This window comes from Electrophorus electricus, chromosome 18, assembly GCF_041902795.1.
Source record: "Electrophorus electricus isolate QZ-2024a chromosome 18, ASM4190279v1, whole genome shotgun sequence".
Lineage (NCBI taxonomy): Eukaryota > Metazoa > Chordata > Actinopteri > Gymnotiformes > Gymnotidae > Electrophorus > Electrophorus electricus.
Genome location: NC_137514.1, coordinates 11,333,412 through 11,349,216, shown reverse-complemented (window position 1 = coordinate 11,349,216; position 15,805 = coordinate 11,333,412). Strand labels below are relative to the sequence as shown.

General features: G+C 46.2%; 2 protein-coding genes across 11 annotated transcripts in view; both read right to left on the bottom strand.

Annotated features, from left to right (window-relative positions):
- The window catches only part of sh3pxd2aa (SH3 and PX domains 2Aa), a 78,200-nt gene extending 69,911 nt beyond the window's left edge, over positions 1-8,289 (bottom strand). For 5 of the 9 annotated variants that reach the window (XM_035534832.2, XM_035534833.2, XM_035534836.2 and 2 more), the window contains exon 1: positions 7,707-8,288. In XM_035534832.2, coding sequence (XP_035390725.1) covers positions 7,707-7,778 — 72 coding nt within the window. In that variant the 5' untranslated portion in view covers positions 7,779-8,288. Of the gene's footprint in view, positions 1-2,525; positions 2,710-6,306; positions 6,749-7,706 lie in introns of those variants that run through there. The other 4 variants (XM_081701111.1, XM_035534835.2, XM_035534839.2 and 1 more) reach the window with 4 other exon arrangements.
- Positions 8,290-8,778: 489 nt separating this feature from the next.
- Positions 8,779-15,802, bottom strand: stn1 (STN1 subunit of CST complex). 2 transcript variants are annotated; one of them, XM_035535048.2, is made up of 10 exons: positions 15,640-15,802; positions 15,091-15,269; positions 14,398-14,493; positions 14,094-14,171; positions 13,573-13,728; positions 12,811-12,940; positions 11,466-11,628; positions 10,899-11,024; positions 10,193-10,265; positions 8,779-9,871 (listed from the first exon to the last, which is right to left on the bottom strand). In XM_035535048.2, exons 2-10 carry the CDS (start codon positions 15,218-15,220, stop codon positions 9,714-9,716), a joined length of 1,110 nt encoding a protein of 369 aa, XP_035390941.1. In that variant the 5' UTR covers positions 15,221-15,269; positions 15,640-15,802; the 3' UTR covers positions 8,779-9,713. The 2 variants fall into 2 exon arrangements, 1 of the variants encoding a protein (XP_035390941.1); XR_004777009.2 differs by having other exon boundaries at positions 9,736-9,871; positions 10,108-10,265.
- Positions 15,803-15,805: the final 3 nt, after the last annotated feature.

The following is a 15,805-nucleotide window of genomic DNA, read 5'->3' as shown; positions in this document are numbered from 1 at the left end:
GTGTTTTTATTTGAATGAGATTTTCTACATCGGGTTTTTCCTCTTCTGTACTGTCGCTTGCCTAGTTTTATCCACACTTCATGCAGCAAGAGTCTCATCCTGCACCTGAAAGTCCGGTTCTCTAGTCGTGGTAAGAGACGTGTCAAAGCTTCCAAAAGGAGAGTCGGAAAATAACCAGTGGACCTGTCACGGTCTGAGTCACAGATCACACATACTCGTGGAACGCTCGCTCTCACACACACAAACAGGACCACACTCCGCGGATGGAACACTCGCTCTCACACACAAACACATGCTCCGCAAATGGAACGCTGGCGTTTTGCGGCGAAAGACAGACTAACTCAGGCCGAGACGAGCCGGCTGTGGATCCAAGCTTACACTGTTTCTCTGGGCGCGGGCCCTGCAGGGCAGAACCAAGCAGACGGAAACTTGGAACATCGGGATTCACTTTACCAACATGTTTGAACGACTCAGCTCTGTACAGGGAGTGCACTACCCATCATCCCCTATTACAGACAGAGAGATGAGCGCACCAGTGTGTCTCGGTCAAAGACGTCCTCGGATTTCAAACCAACGCCTTAAATTAGTTACAAACGGCCTGAAAATACATCAGACCTGATGAAACCTATAATTACACACTCAATTTCTCTCAATCAAGGAAATGTCGTTTTTAAAAACTGCATGAGAAATGTAACTCCTTTGCTATTCCCAGAGATGACGCCTTCTCCCCATTATCATCCCAGATGAAATTCCACAGTGAGACTGGCACTCACACCTGTGCTAGCGATATTAACACCTCGCTCTTTTCCACCAGCCTGATGTCAAATAAGTCCCCACCCTTCTTTCAGTCTCCCCGCCCTCTTTTCTCACACACACACACACACACACACACACACACACACACACATAATTAAATCTTAACAATTAAATCTTACGAGTAGCGAGCGTCACCTCCCTGTAGAGAAGCTTACTCCTATGAGTCCTAAATCTGACGCTCTGCTTTTCTGAATTTCAATGAACCAGGAGTCTTGCTTTGCCAACTGTGCGTATGTTAACTTTTAGGAAAGCTTTGTTTTTGTGAAGCATGTGCAAAGATGTTTTTGTCTTTAAAATGTAGAACTTCTGCTTCAGAACTCTTTCAAATGTATCATCCAAATGTAAAGGCCAAGCAGACAGTTGCATGTGATTGTACCAAGCAATTAAAAAGGATTTACCTCATGCACATAATGTACGATGCTGTTTTATTTCATCAGTATGAAATGTGCCGCGCATTAACTAAGCCCCACAAGTACCAAGTGCACTTTTATCCTACGAATCAAAATGAACAACAAACAGGACACCATTTCTGGACTCTGCTTCCCCAGTGTCCACATCTTCCTAAATAAGAGAGAGGGATCGACGTGGTACTCGCGCCATTGTTTGTCGATGCTACGAGCGTTACAAGCGCAGCAGTAAAGCTGATCTCCGAGTGTCGCGCGAGGACCGCGTCTGTAGCAGGCAGTCGGCTACGTAACCTCGGCGGTCGCTGTTTGCACGTCGCACTAGTGGAGAGGACGGAGCTGAAATGCTGGGGTTATGAGAGGTCAAGTCGTGCTCGTTTGGTACGGTTCTTACGAAGGACATTCTTCTACCTACCCCTAGACCAACAGTGCAGAAACTTCGTTGGGAATGCGATTTTATCTGAGATGTTTGACGGATGTCCAGAAAACAAACAGGGAAATGTATTTTTCTGGAAGGTCTACATTGTTTCAAAGCCTTTTTAGAACAACTGGTTAATTCTTCAGGAGCTATTAATTCTTTAAAGTTATAAGTTCAATAAGATTACAAACAATATGAAGGCACGCTGCTACCATCTGTTTTCAAGCATTAATTCTGCTCTAATGCATTTCTAATGATCACCAACACTGTTATTAGACAGTAACAATCAATTTAAGAATTTGAGGACATGTTCACAAATAAAAAGAAAAACATTTCTCTAGTCCAAGACTTTTCTGATGGAAGGCATACAAAGAACAAAACACTGAGCAAAGACGAGTACTTGAAATCACACAGGCTCGTGCTCACAAAATTCCCAGTTCAAACAAGACCTCATTCATATCTTGTTTCCAGTCAGGAGCAGGCACAAGAGACAACCACCGTATTCACGTCAGGCGCCTCTGGGACATGCCAGCCAGAAGTGTGGGGTATAAGAAACGTTCATTATGTCACATGAAGAGCAGGCTCAGACCCCAGTAAGCCGGTCAACTGTATATCTGTCCAGAGAATGACATCATACGTCCTCTACTCTAATACAAAAGAGTAATCAGCTCCTACAGGGTCGCATTATCCAAAAAGGGAACAACATCTCACCGACAATAACTTTTTTTTTAGGACCGTTCTGCTAGCGAGGTCAGGCGCAGGCAAGCCAGGCGTTCGGTTTCCCTCAAAAGCTGCAACCTGTTCAAATGTCAGTTCAGAGGCGAATACGGCAATCAAAACGACATCCTTTTGTTGGTAAAGACAGAGTAAAAAATGGGGGAACTCACGGTCACGAGGGCAGTCCTCCTCCCTCATGGCTCGGCTTGAAAAGACGAGTGAAGGAGCGTTACGGACGTTTCGGCGGGCCACGGAGACGACCGGCCTCGCCGCCTGGAGCGCTAGAGCCCCAGGGCCCCGCCCGGAAGACGCCTATTTAAAGACGCGCATAAAAGAGCAGGCCATCATTCATCTCCTCAGCTGCCACGTTCTCCCTGCCCACAAAACCTCAGCCCCGTCGAGAAAATTGCTAGGATGAAAGAGGAGGTCTGTGACGCGAGCGGTAATGCTCCTCACATGGGGATGAAATCAACTGGGCCGTGCTGGGTTCCTGTTCCAAGAGCCGCTGAATTCTTATATATACAGCGGCACGGGACGGTATTGGATGGATCAAATTTGTCTACGACCTGATTCGTCTTGATATGGGACTCAAACCAACGGCCCGATGTGATGTGGGGGTGGGTGGGGTTTAGATGACCCGAGGCAGCACCTTGCTCTCGTAAGATGGGTGTGTCGTGCCCTGCTGACTCCTTCCTCCTCCGTTGCTGGGAGGCCTGTTACTAATGGTAGCCGGGGGGGGGGGAGGGGTGGCTTTCTGCAGGAAGTCGTTATCTCGCTAATCATTTAATCATTCGTTTGGCGATATCTAGATGAAGGAGCTGAAAGAGATGAAGGGGACTCATGCCAGGCTCTCAGCTGAACGGGGAAGGGGGAAGCTGTGAATGGCAGTGCTACTACCACCATTACGTAATGGTCCTTTAAGCTTGTGTGGCGATGTTTTGGCCAAGTGGGTCCTTGTCTTACGTGTGCGCAATACTGTTTGTGCAGAAATTCTCCTCCTTTCATTGTGGTTGTTTCCACCCTACAAATGACCTTTGGTTGCACCCTTCACCTCCCCGGCTAGACACACACACACACACACACACACACACACACACGGCACAGGAAGTAGAGCAGGAGCACACACTATTTCCTGGAGAAGCGGAGATGAAAAAGTGTTGATTCGGCAGGCTCTTCCCCCTCCCACATAACTCCTCACACTCAACGTGTGCACTGACCCAGGATCAGCTGTCTGTCCCGCATCTCTTAAACCTCATACAGCGTCGACAGCATGGGCAAAACGCCAGACCGATATTATGCTGCTGCATGTTGCATTTGCGTGAAATCGTGCGGAATATCAAACCAAAAACAAACGGGTAAACACTTTATTACATAAAAACAGCCATGTGATATTTTAAATAAAAGTATTTAAGATTATTGGTTCATGAGAATGCAGTGAATTACAGGAACACCCATGAAACATTATTCTGGAATTTCTGGGCTTGGCCACGATGCTCACAGCGCACAGTAGAGCCACGATTACTAACAGACTAATGGTCTTAATTTGCAAATTTCAGCTTCTCCAATGTCAACATTGCGATTATCAATGTATTGTGTGACCCTTTACAATACGTTTGCTTTCCATAGCCCACGAGCTGAGGCTGGGTCATGTGACCCAACAAAAGCCAACCAGGCCTTCTAGAAAACCTCAGTCATGCCTTTAAAAACATAGCAGTAACTCCTTACACCAGATCAGGGTGAAGCTTTAGGCTTTTGGTTGCAGGAGTTACATATCTGAAACAGGAACCCAGAAGCCAGCATGTGGCAAGTTCTGAGTCAGTGTTCTGTGTTCACAGATGAAGATATGAAAGGAAAAAGGAAGTGTGTGTGCAATGTGGCAAAAATTCCATATCACGGTACTTGAAGGCAACATGACAAATCACGATATTCCTGAGCTTCGCCAGGAAATTCTGTTATTACCTACAAAAAAAAAAGGCTGTCTTCAATTTTGAATAAAAATAAACACTGAACTTAAAAAAGCCGTAATGTAGATGGCAAAAAAACAAACATTTTTGACTTTCCTGACCTTCCTATTGATTAGGTGACCAAAAAAGACAAAACATGACCAAAAATACCATCGGCCAGTTACTTACAGGCTCACGTTTATGTCTCGCAAAATGATCATAGATTAGAATATGAGATGATAGGCAAAAGCTAAGCAATTGTCAGATATACAGATGCAGAGATAAACTAAGGAAGTTTCTCTACAGCAGTGCTATACCACTCTGCCACTGTCATGCTAGTCTCGCTGGGGTCTGTGTAACTGCCTTGTTCCAGGACACGCGGGAACGTCCTGCCACATGACTGTAAACATACATGTAGCTCATAACTCTTCCTGTCTTATCTGTTTCCACACAGTTCCACAGTTCTAAACAGTTGATCTGCTAAAGCCAAACTGTAAAATGCTTTGTTGATATTTGTAAATTAGTGATAATTACCATTCTCTTTGCATATATTGGTAACCACTCACATAAAATCCTTCCGAGGTAAACCTGGTAGATTGATAACTCTCTATAACTGGTATCTGTTTTTCCTTAAAACATACAGCCCATATAACTAGTCAATAAAGGGTCCAAAGGGAACAATCACATTTCCCGCCCCAGGGCAAAAAGGCTGACCCAGTACTGCTCATCGGGCCCTGTACGTCTGACCCCTGCCGGGGTAGGGGTTTCCCGCGATGGCCGCGCATACCCACGGACCATAGCCAGAGGACCATAGCGTAATCACGCCAAGAGCAATGCCCGAATGAGCCGAATCCTGCATCAGGCAACTGCAGCCTAACAGTGTGAGCTGTCTCCGTGGACGAGGGTCGGCTAATAGGAACGGGGGCTATAAGAAGAAGAGATAAGGACAGGGGGAAGTGAAAACCAAATGACAGGAAAGCCAGCAGCCGGAGGCCGGGGCAGCCGCGCAAACTTCTAAAGGAAGCGGAAAGAACGGTCAAGCGTCTGGTTTACGGCGAGTCCCTTCAGTATGGCGGACTGTCTAATATGGGGCCAGCACTGGCTTATAGCCTGTTAGAGCCTGAGCTGGTATTGATGCGCTGAAATTTTAATAGGCGGAAAGAGCGAAGAAAACGCAGGGAAGTGCCCGGAGTGGCCCTGAGGAGAACCGGCGCAGAACGGCTGCAGCCAGCTTCAGGAAGTCTGAGGGGCTGACAATGGCCCTCTCTCTCTCTCTCTCTCGCGCACATACACATACGCTAGCACACAGATACATGAACACACACTTCTTGGAAATGAGTGTTTCTGATGGACAATGGCAGAGCCTTGAGAACACAAAACAATGACCTACGCAACAAGCCCGCGTCGCAGTACCACGTCCCTTTTTTTCACACACATACCACCCTCCTCGCTCCCGATGGAGAGCAAGTGACTAAACCCCTTTTATAATCCGCCATCCGCTTTGTTGCTCACCTCTGGAGCTCGGCAATTAAACGCACACCGGACCATCAGCCGCCGGAGCTCCTTGAGAGTCCAACCGCGGCTTCGATCGCACGGAGCTGACAGGCATGCTTGGGAAACTAACCCGCCATGCTGCCCCGCGGCGTGGCCGTCGAGGAGCAACGTGCGGTACTCTCCACTTCCTGTCTGGCAGCTGAGCCGGCGTGATGAATCTTCCCGCCGTACCCCCGCCTCCCTTTCTCCTGACCAGCTGACTCACTAATCGTGACCGACCTGTGACCGGTGTGAGTAGGCCCTTCGTCATCGGCCACGCGCCTAAACTCCCCGCCACGCCTGAGGGCAAGCCAGCCCAAGCGACAAAAGGGAGGAAGTGGGTTCGCTCTGTCTGAAGTGCCAGTTTGGGAGCGCGAGGGCTCTTCCGCCCCTCCTTCTCCGCCTCTCGGTCTCGCGGCCCCCATCCCTAAAAGGATAAGTGTGTGCAGATGTTTGACAAAGGCAGCAAATTAACCTGCTTCTTTCACTCTGTGTCTCGCTCCAGACTCCAGACAGTGAAGTCGTCGCGAGGTTGAGAGATAAGTCCATCTCGATTCCGCTCACAGTCTCCTGCTCCCCGTGGAAACGGAACGCAGCAAAGGGGAAATAAATGAACCTGGGTGGCTGCAGAGTCGGTGGGGGAAAAACAGCTGGCTGGCGACTGAACTGGGATCAGTCTGTGCTGGCTTCATCTACGTCCCATAGCTGGGAGACCTGTGTCGAGTCAGCGGATAAAGGCATGATCAAAAACTACAGGGCCGCACGAGCGATTATGGACGCCTTCCAGTAAGGTGGATTTCGTGCAGCTCCCTGCAGGTTTACTGATCTACAAATCATTACTTCCCAGAAAAGCTGTTGGCATTATGATGGCAACAGCTCAACAAAAAAACAGTGCTTCTCAGAAGCACCTGGTGTACTCGAATCGTATCTGCTGTTCATCCCAAAACACCCCCTTCTCGGTTCAACTTTGGTTTTAATGAAAGTGCAATAGAGTTGTTGGCCGTAACAAATTAATTTCTTGAGGATAAGTGGCATACAGGCGAGTATCGGTTCTCTGACTGGACCCACGACAGTTCAGTTTAGAGGCTGGTATCGTGGCTGGTAGATATGAAGGAGTGTTTCTGTTTTACCTCCTGGAGATAAGCACAGGAGCTAGAAGCACAGCCTGGTGCATTTAAATCCGTTTTCAAACCACTAACGCCTCTCTATTGCCTCGTATACACATTTTGGAAAGCGATGTTCAACTATCTATAACGACATGGTTTCTTCGTGGTCATTCATGAAAAGTAGGTTAATGATTTGCATAAACGCCAAAAAGCACCACGAAAAATATTGACTAACCGCTACATAGAGTTACAGACAGTAGCTTTTGACCAAAAGCCTGTAACGTGGTCAGTGGCCATATTTCATCTGACAGAAATTACTACGTTAAATATGTTTACACTTGTAAAAGCTACTGCCTGTGACAGCATTACACAGTTATTAGACAGAAAGCTTATTTGTGCCTAAACAGCAGAAGTATAAAATTGTAGGTGGCCTATAAAAGTTTAACTATGCACATTTACAAAGTGCGTGCGTGTGACCCATTAGGCTCGCCTACTTCCCGATTCACATGGAATAAACAAATTGATTACAAGATGACGTCATGATCCGGTTATCCCCGAACGGCTCTTCTTCATCAATAACGGGGCCATATGCGACTCGCGAAGCCCGAACGCACGCTCGTCGGGTGAGATGCGGACAGGGATCGGGTTAGACTTTCCGTCCAGCTTTCGGCTACCGCTTTCATTCCACACGGGGCAGGACGCCGTGCCGCCTCTCGCTGGGTCGGACTGTAATGGCCGGTGAAACGGGGGGAGCGCCGGGCCTACTCACGTAGTGCTTGGACGGATGCCGCCGCTTTTCCACGTCCACGACTTTCACGTCCAAAACCGTCCGAAACTGCATCTTGAACCGGAGGCGTAGACGCGCTGGGAGGATGAACGATCCGATCCCGACGGGACGGCCGCCGCAGCAGTTAGATTTAATAACAGTCACGGAGAGGGTCCGTTTCAACGATATTGCTGTCGTTTTTTTGTTTTGTTTTTTAATGAAACCGCGCGACCGATTTTACTCTCGCGCCCCTGCGTTCGCGCAACTGTTCCTACTTCGCGCAGTAAAGCGGCTCTTACGCGAATGCCGAGCAGCCGTATAAGGGTTAAAACTTATTACCGCCTCCCCGTGCAAAAAAAACAAAACAAAAAACCCGAAACGAAATCCGTTAATTCTATTCACGAGCATCTATTTCCCCTCAACAGCATTAAAAAAATAATCCAAACTGAGACGACCTCGGTCGGTCGGAACCACAGCAGTACTGGATCGCTGCGTGAAGATGATGATAATAATAATATTAAAAGGCTGTCGCCTAACTTGAGGACCGGTGTCCGTCCTTTGTCCTGACCGCTACAGCCCACCTAGACCCGGGGGGGGGGGGGGCTCTGCTTAAACGTAAGCGCGTGAGCGGGGCGCATCGAGCGCGCGATCCGTTCCCTGGGCTCGCGGTCCACGCTCGGCAGGAAGCGCACGCACCGAGGGGCCGTTTCGTGCGATGGGCCGGGCTTGCAAAACAAGCTCGGCTGCGGTTGCGGGGGGCGGGGGGGGGGAAGCTTTCAGAGGGGAAAAAGCTGGCGTTTGTCGGTGCGGGCGCCTTCTTCCCTCGCGTAACGCGGGACGACGGGAGCCCTACGCTTCGTTCCCGTGGCTTTTATGTCTCGTTAACGTCGAAAAATGGACGCGTAACGAGAGTTTTTCGGAGTGATACGGGCTCCAAGGCAGTCCTGGGTGACGGGAAAGTAGCTAGAATTAAAAGCGCACGGATATTAAATGAAGTCACGTGTAGTGCGATGAACAAAACACGCTGCAGAAATGGCTTATGTGTTCTGACACCAAAGTTCTTGGACACGTCGAATTATTTCAGCAGTGTTTATTATGAACAGCCTGTCTGCTGCCAATAGGCTGGCAGCAGTGCAAGAAAACTGCATGGATACAGTTGTTCTCGTGGACAGCGGGGATTGGTATGTTCGCGCTGCCCTCCTGTGGCAAAAGTTTGCACATGCATTTTTGTACATGGTAAACGCTTGTTGAGGCATTAGTTAAAATATTGGGAGAAAAGAAATGGTTCTTTTTGCCTAAAGGACATTTTTACATTTGTAGCATGATTTAAGGCATTTCCTTAAAGTTGACAAATCGGAAAAGATTCTGAAAAAAAAATGTCTTTCCGGTTTCTCCACCTAGCGCCACTCTTCCCCAGTCCTTGTGTTACTCATAGATGCCTAAATGTTGAAGTGTTTTAGCTTCATCTTCACAGAATGCTTTATTCAGTAGACCTTGTCACTTTAATAATTTTAAAAATGCGCAATAATTTTAACTAATACTTTTTGTGACTATCAAGGAACATTTTTCCTGTAGACTGCAGACTATACCTTAGAATACAATTTCATTAAATTAGACTAAATGCATTTAGGCTTTCCAGATTGGTGCTATGAAAACTGATTTTTAAAAGGCAAGCCGTTTAAAAGGCACACTATATGTTAGCAAGTAATAAACCAACTGAAATCTGTGCATAGCACTTCCAGATGGTGCGGCACGTACACAACCGTCTGCTATGAGAAACAGAAAAACATGAAAGGTGGGTGGTGACAAGTTAAACAGCCCAAAAAGAGAAAGATTCCCAACACTGCATTGCAGGATCTTTGATCAGAAGCTCTGAGCATTTTTCATACCGCCACTGCATCGTTCCATGCGCCTGGGGAAAACAAAACAAAACAAACAAAAAAAACCCACACCCGAGTCGTCCTCCTGCAGACGGGTTTCTGGACACCGAGGCGTCTGCAAAACTCACCACTACAGGACGGTGTAGTGCGAGTCCGTGGTGCTGATGATGTCACTATTGCATTCTAAGAGCCTGAGCGCGACCTGCAGTGCTTCTCTGCTGAGGTTCCGGCTGTAGCGCTGCCTCACGCTGGACAGGACATGCAGGACATGGCAGCCTTTCTCGGTGTCTGTAAGCACACAGAGCGACAGTTGGCGTGCTGGAGATAGCAGGCTTAACATCGGCCCACCACCGCCGCACACACTGGTTTACGTTATTATTTGACTATTTACAGCGTCCTTCCATCCCTGTGCTTGAGGTCTCCAGGACTGCACTGCTTTGGTGGTTTCCCTGCTACCAGCTCCTTAATATTCACTTATGATGAGCAGCAACCGACTGCTTTGTGAGTGGAGGCTGGAATCTAACCTATTTGGTGTTCCCCAAGGATCACTACTCGGCTCTGTCACAGTTTCCCTTTCTCACGTTATGTAAGCAGGGCAAAGGCACTGACATTTCTCCCTTTTGGAATCTTCTCGTAAGACGTCCATTATGGCAGCAAGCAGATCTTTGTCCTGTTCAGTTACCTACAGTGAACATATAGCAGAACTATGCTCAGTCGCATTCAATTAAAGCGCACAATACTGTTCCATAATTTTATAGCAAAACAATAAGCATTACACCAAAACACATGGAAAAGAGTATTCAATTACTCCTATTAATCTTAATATTCTAATTAATCGTAAGGCATATTATTTAGTATCTACTACAAACTACAGTAACTACAAGGAAACTAATCTGAATAAGGGAGTGAGGAATTTTTCCTTCCATGGTTCCTTGGTGTTTAAAAAGTAAACAAATACATAGCATGATGACAACAGAAAATTTTCAGATCTTTAAATTACTGTAATTTATTCTGGCCCAAGCACTGTAGGCAGTAGTTTAAACCATAGTTGTAGGTTGTAATTTAAAGGTTCAATAGGATATTATCTTCTTCTTAATGTAACAGCAAATTTAAATGGAAGGATTACTTAGCAATCCTTTAATCAATAATTTTTAATCTGGATCTTTATAACCCTGATGTGATGAAATTTTATGAAATTCTAGGAGAATAAGGTATTGGGGGTGGTTAGTTTCTCCATAACTCACTGATGAAGCTTATCTGTGTGTGTGTGTGTGTGTGTGTGTGTGTGTGTATGAATAGAGTAGGACTTGCATACGTTGTAAACCTCATCTGGGGACAGCACTTTACGGAATATCTCCCCTTCGTCCTGGAGAATCTTCAGCGAATCTTTGAGAAGGTTCCAGACCTGCGTGGCAAACGGCGGTGCAGCAGAAGGCAACTCCTATAACCAGACCCAAAACACACAGTGCCCAGCTATGAAAGGATTCATTATAGTCCATTCATGAACAGGCTGCTTACAATGAGGCCAAACACAAGTAAAGAAATCTGGTAAAACCAATATGCTTGTTTAATACCTTTCAGGCCTGATATGCATTTGCATAACATGTAGCACCTGAAATTGCCCAAAGGCCTTTTATTTTCACTAGGTTAATTACAGCATCTGCACCGTGTAACTGGGTCTATTTTCAGCCTGTGATATGCCTCTGCTGTCACAATCATCATGTCATTATTTAACAGCAGGGTTGGTGCAACAGATTTTAAATGACATCTCTAACTGGCTGACCAGAGGTGCTGCAGTAAGCTTCACCCAGTTCCTGATTTGGATGAGATGCACGGGCTAAAAGCGTAGAAACTGAGATGTCATGCGGTCGAGGGGGTCCACCTGGCCCACTGACGGGGTCGCAGCAGGCCGCGGGAGCAAGGGGTGGAGGAGGTACTCCACGTCGTAGGGCCGAAATCTGGCCACCTCCTTCTCTCGCAGGAACTCCTTCAGGATGCGACCCGCCCGGCCCAGCAGCAACTGGAAGTCAGAGAGCCCACCAGGCCTTCGTGGGTGGACACACAAATGAGCACGTTAAACAAATCGCAAAAGCATTTAAAAGTTCCGTGCTAGCCTGTCTCAAACTGGGTTCCTCACTGAACTGGTGGAATAGTTTATCACAAGATGAACACACTGCATAATTTGACTAGTTTCCCAATAATCCGGATGTTTTCGATTGCACTTTAAAACCTAAAAACATGCACAGAATATTAGTTTCAGACTAAGGTAGCCAAACAGCCAAGTTCTGACTGGCTGGGTTCTCAATAGCTCACTGGCTGAGCCCTTCCACTGCTGACTGACTGACAGTTGCCAGCATCTGTTAGGGCCTTTTTACAGAAGTGGGCAGTTGACGGTGTCCTCCGATCCTGTTTAGCTACGGCAGGACACTGCCAGAGAAGCAGCTTGAAAACATGCGGCATAGTAGCTGCATGTGTCAGAAAGAAAGCCTGCTAGCTCTAACTTCCACACTTACTGCCATTGTGGAGGACACATGCTGTGTACACAAACTGGATACAACATTTGGAGAACACTGGAACTTTAAAGCTTCAGCCCAGAAAATGGCTTTTACCTTTTCGGATTAGTTTTAAGGGAACGCTTGGCATTTTTGCACAGAAAAAAAAAGACTTGCTTGGTAGATAAGCTCAATAATTGTGAGAGCACAAATATTGTTTGTTTCAGTTAACATCAGCCAATTCATAGAGCTGCACAATATGGACAAAATACTAAATCGTAATTACATAATTATTATATATTATTATTATTATTATTATTATTATTATTATTATTATTATTATTATTATTATTATTATTATGTAATTACACTAAATATTTCCATAGACCTTGTAATATGTTAAAAACGGGCAGGGTTTATTTTGAGTGAAATTACTCCCTGCTGTTGGAAGAATGCTGCAATTCATCAGAAAACCTACATAACATTTACTGGGCATGTCTGAAACTGGCAGCGACACTCACAGCAGATCAAAACCGAAAACCCAAACTGGTTTGTTCTAAATCGCGTTTGTCATAAACCTCATCACGGCCTTCTGTAATCAGCGCTGGAAAGGTCAACATTGCGATGACCATAAAGCGTGCTGCACTATGGCCAATCAGGTCGACCATGACCGAAGGCCTGGCATCCGTGCTCGGCTGGCGCAGCCGCTCCCTGCTGTCTCGCCGCGTGACTTACTCAGCAGCAGCGGCGGTGCCGGCCTGATGGGGAGGAACCGAGAAAGGCCTGTCATAGCAGTCCCTGTAGAGGCTGGGCATCTCCAGCATGCGCGAAATCTGGACAGCCATCACCGGGTCGCTCACTTTATCTGCACACACGACGACACAGTGGAGGAAAAACAGAGTGCACGCAGCATTCCGTTACCATGCGCATTTAACCGCGTCCGAGCCAAACGAAAGAACGCAAGTAATGAGGAAGTGGGAGAGAAGTGGTATAGCATTTCAAAAGACAGCGACTGGGATACAACTTTCTTCTTAAAACTAATAAAGATTTGATGTCTTAGAGGACTAAGATGTCCAAGAACCAATCCTGTTTGAACAGGGGACTGAGTAACCATAGTGCTGGGATTAAATGTGCTTGCTCTTAAGCATTTCAATATGCACCAAAGCCATCTCTAAACCTGCACATGTGCATCTGCTATGGAAACTTCTAAGCACACCTCATACATACTGAATATTTCACATGTATTCAGAAATTCAAAAGGTAAAAACAATCCTATAGGTTTGTTTGTCCAAACACAGGCTTTTTTTTTTTTAGAATTCCTGCTGCTGGCCTTTGAGCCTGTTGAAGAACTAGACCTAATCTGTGTCTGGAAACCATCTTTGTGTATGGGTCTGTTGCTCTCTGAGGGAGTTTCCTCAGCACAGATTAAGTCATATCCTGTGCCAAGCATTATCCTTCAAGATGGGTCTTGCAAACCGCCCCCCCCGGGTATCTTACAAAAGCAGGAGGCCATGATCTCCCTCTGCTGGCGGGAGGTTTTGACGGTGCCACGCACTCGGAGCACGTCTCCAATGTCCAGTTCCATCCTGCTCCTCTGGGCCTCCCGCAGCTTCCTCAGCTGCTCCTCTGCGTCAAAGACTCCGCCTCCTCGTCCTGCGGCCGGCGTTACAGTCATTATCACAAGTCTGACACGCTAAAGTAATGCGGGTAACTGTGAAACCTGCAGTCAGTATTACGAAGATGAGACCTTAGCTAAAGAGAGTTGAACATTACCATCGGCGTCTAAACCTTCACCAAACGTGATCAGTTGTGCTGCCCAGTAACAGTGAAGGTTGGAGCTGCATGCCAACTAAGCCCATATTCAAACCAAGCAGTCACTTTGTCAAACTGGGAGATAAAACTGATTACTGTCAAATGGGAGATAAAACTGGAGTCTCTTATGGTTCTGGCATCTGCTCACAGCAGATTAACGAGGGTATTAGGGGTGTAATCCCTGTTAAGTGTTTATAATTACTTACCCTTAACTGAGTCTCCAAAATCTCTCCACTTTTCATCTTTCCAGCACAAGCAGTTGATGACTCCAGTACTGTCATCCACTGGATTTTCCGTGCAACCGTTAATGAACAAAAGATAAACACGTATGCAATCATCGCATCAGATGGAATTAATGTCACTTGGCTGGCTTGAGGTAAATTTCCACATTAACCCAGTGGAATGCCAATGAAACTGAAACACTCCTCTGGTTTTAATACCAGGACTTGTTTGCAGCCTCTGTAGTCCTAGAACAGCTTCAAAGCTGGTAGAGACACGAGCTGGGTTTACCTCCATAGCAGCAGAAGTCTTCTCTCTCCCGTCTGTATACAACAGTACCTAGCACATCCACCTGGAACACTGGATGGGTCTTATAGAAATAGATCCCTGCAAAGAATTGAATCATGTATGAGAAACCTGATTACGCACAAACAAATTTATTCACATTTATGTGCAAAGGCAGGAAGGTATTCTCCTATACATGCTGGTTGAAGACTCTAATGAAGGTGTAAATAGGTGAAATGGTACCATAGGTCCCTCGAAGCATGTACTGCTGGTGTTTAAAGGCTTATGTTTCCCTTCACCCAGCAGTGAAAGCGATTCATAGTGTAAGTAGAGGAAGTCAAATTGTGAGCAGGCCAAATGTGTCATTCTGCCACATGAATTTCTCAATTTGTCCATACAGGTATCTCAGTACAGATACAAATTATTACAATGTTTGAGACTAAGGTGACATTCTTGCAAATGTTCTTGTTTGGTTACCTGCCTATACAAACATGCAAACACTGGAGTGTATGCAAGTGTACATCACCAGTGGAATACGTGTTATAAGCGCACTCTCGAGTCCAGGTCAAATCATAAAGCTCACAACCTTGACACAAAACCAAAGGATGACTGAACCTGAAATTGAACCACAAACTTTTCCTCTTTTTTTAATTTATTTATTTTTGTATTATTATTTTTATTTTATTTTTTTTACTGTACCTGGAACTTGTCGTGACTGTCTCATCTGTAGTATGTCCTTAACATAAAGCCTGGCAAAGGCTTTAAAGACGGGGTCCAGCCCCCAGAGCAGGTGGGGAGGTTCTTCTTCAGCATCACCTTTATCAGACATTCATTCCAAAAGGCCGAACGGACCCCCCCGGACAGCCAAAGATCTGCATCTACCAACAAAACAAAACAAAAAGACTGGATTCGTCTTGTCTACACGAAACGTAAACCGTTCTTGCTACCTAGTTAGCTAATACCAGCTAAGATAAGTAGTCTCTTGTAGCAGGAACAGCGTAGGCTGTGTGTAACAGTTGAGCGGATTTAGCTACATAGTTTCATCTGAACGATGTATTTTTTATTTAGTTTGATAACCACAACTTCACTTTGTCACGCCAGGTAAACATTTATTATCGTGCCAGTTAGCTAGCGTTAGCCAGCTGACAAACACACCGCAGTTTAAACGACAGCTATGCTAACCGCTAGCTAGCTAAGGTAGCTGATTGACTAACAACTAGCGGTTAGCTATCGCGTTTGGCTAGTTACCTGCGCCTCGATAACTTAAATATAAATGGAGAAGCCCTCCAGGAACACTGCAATGAGCAAAGCCGTTACTGGTCGTTACTGGGACAGTCCCAGCAATTAACTGGATTTACCGGCTAACGTTAGCATTAGCAGTAGCAAGCATGACCGTAGATATTGAACTCCGGAG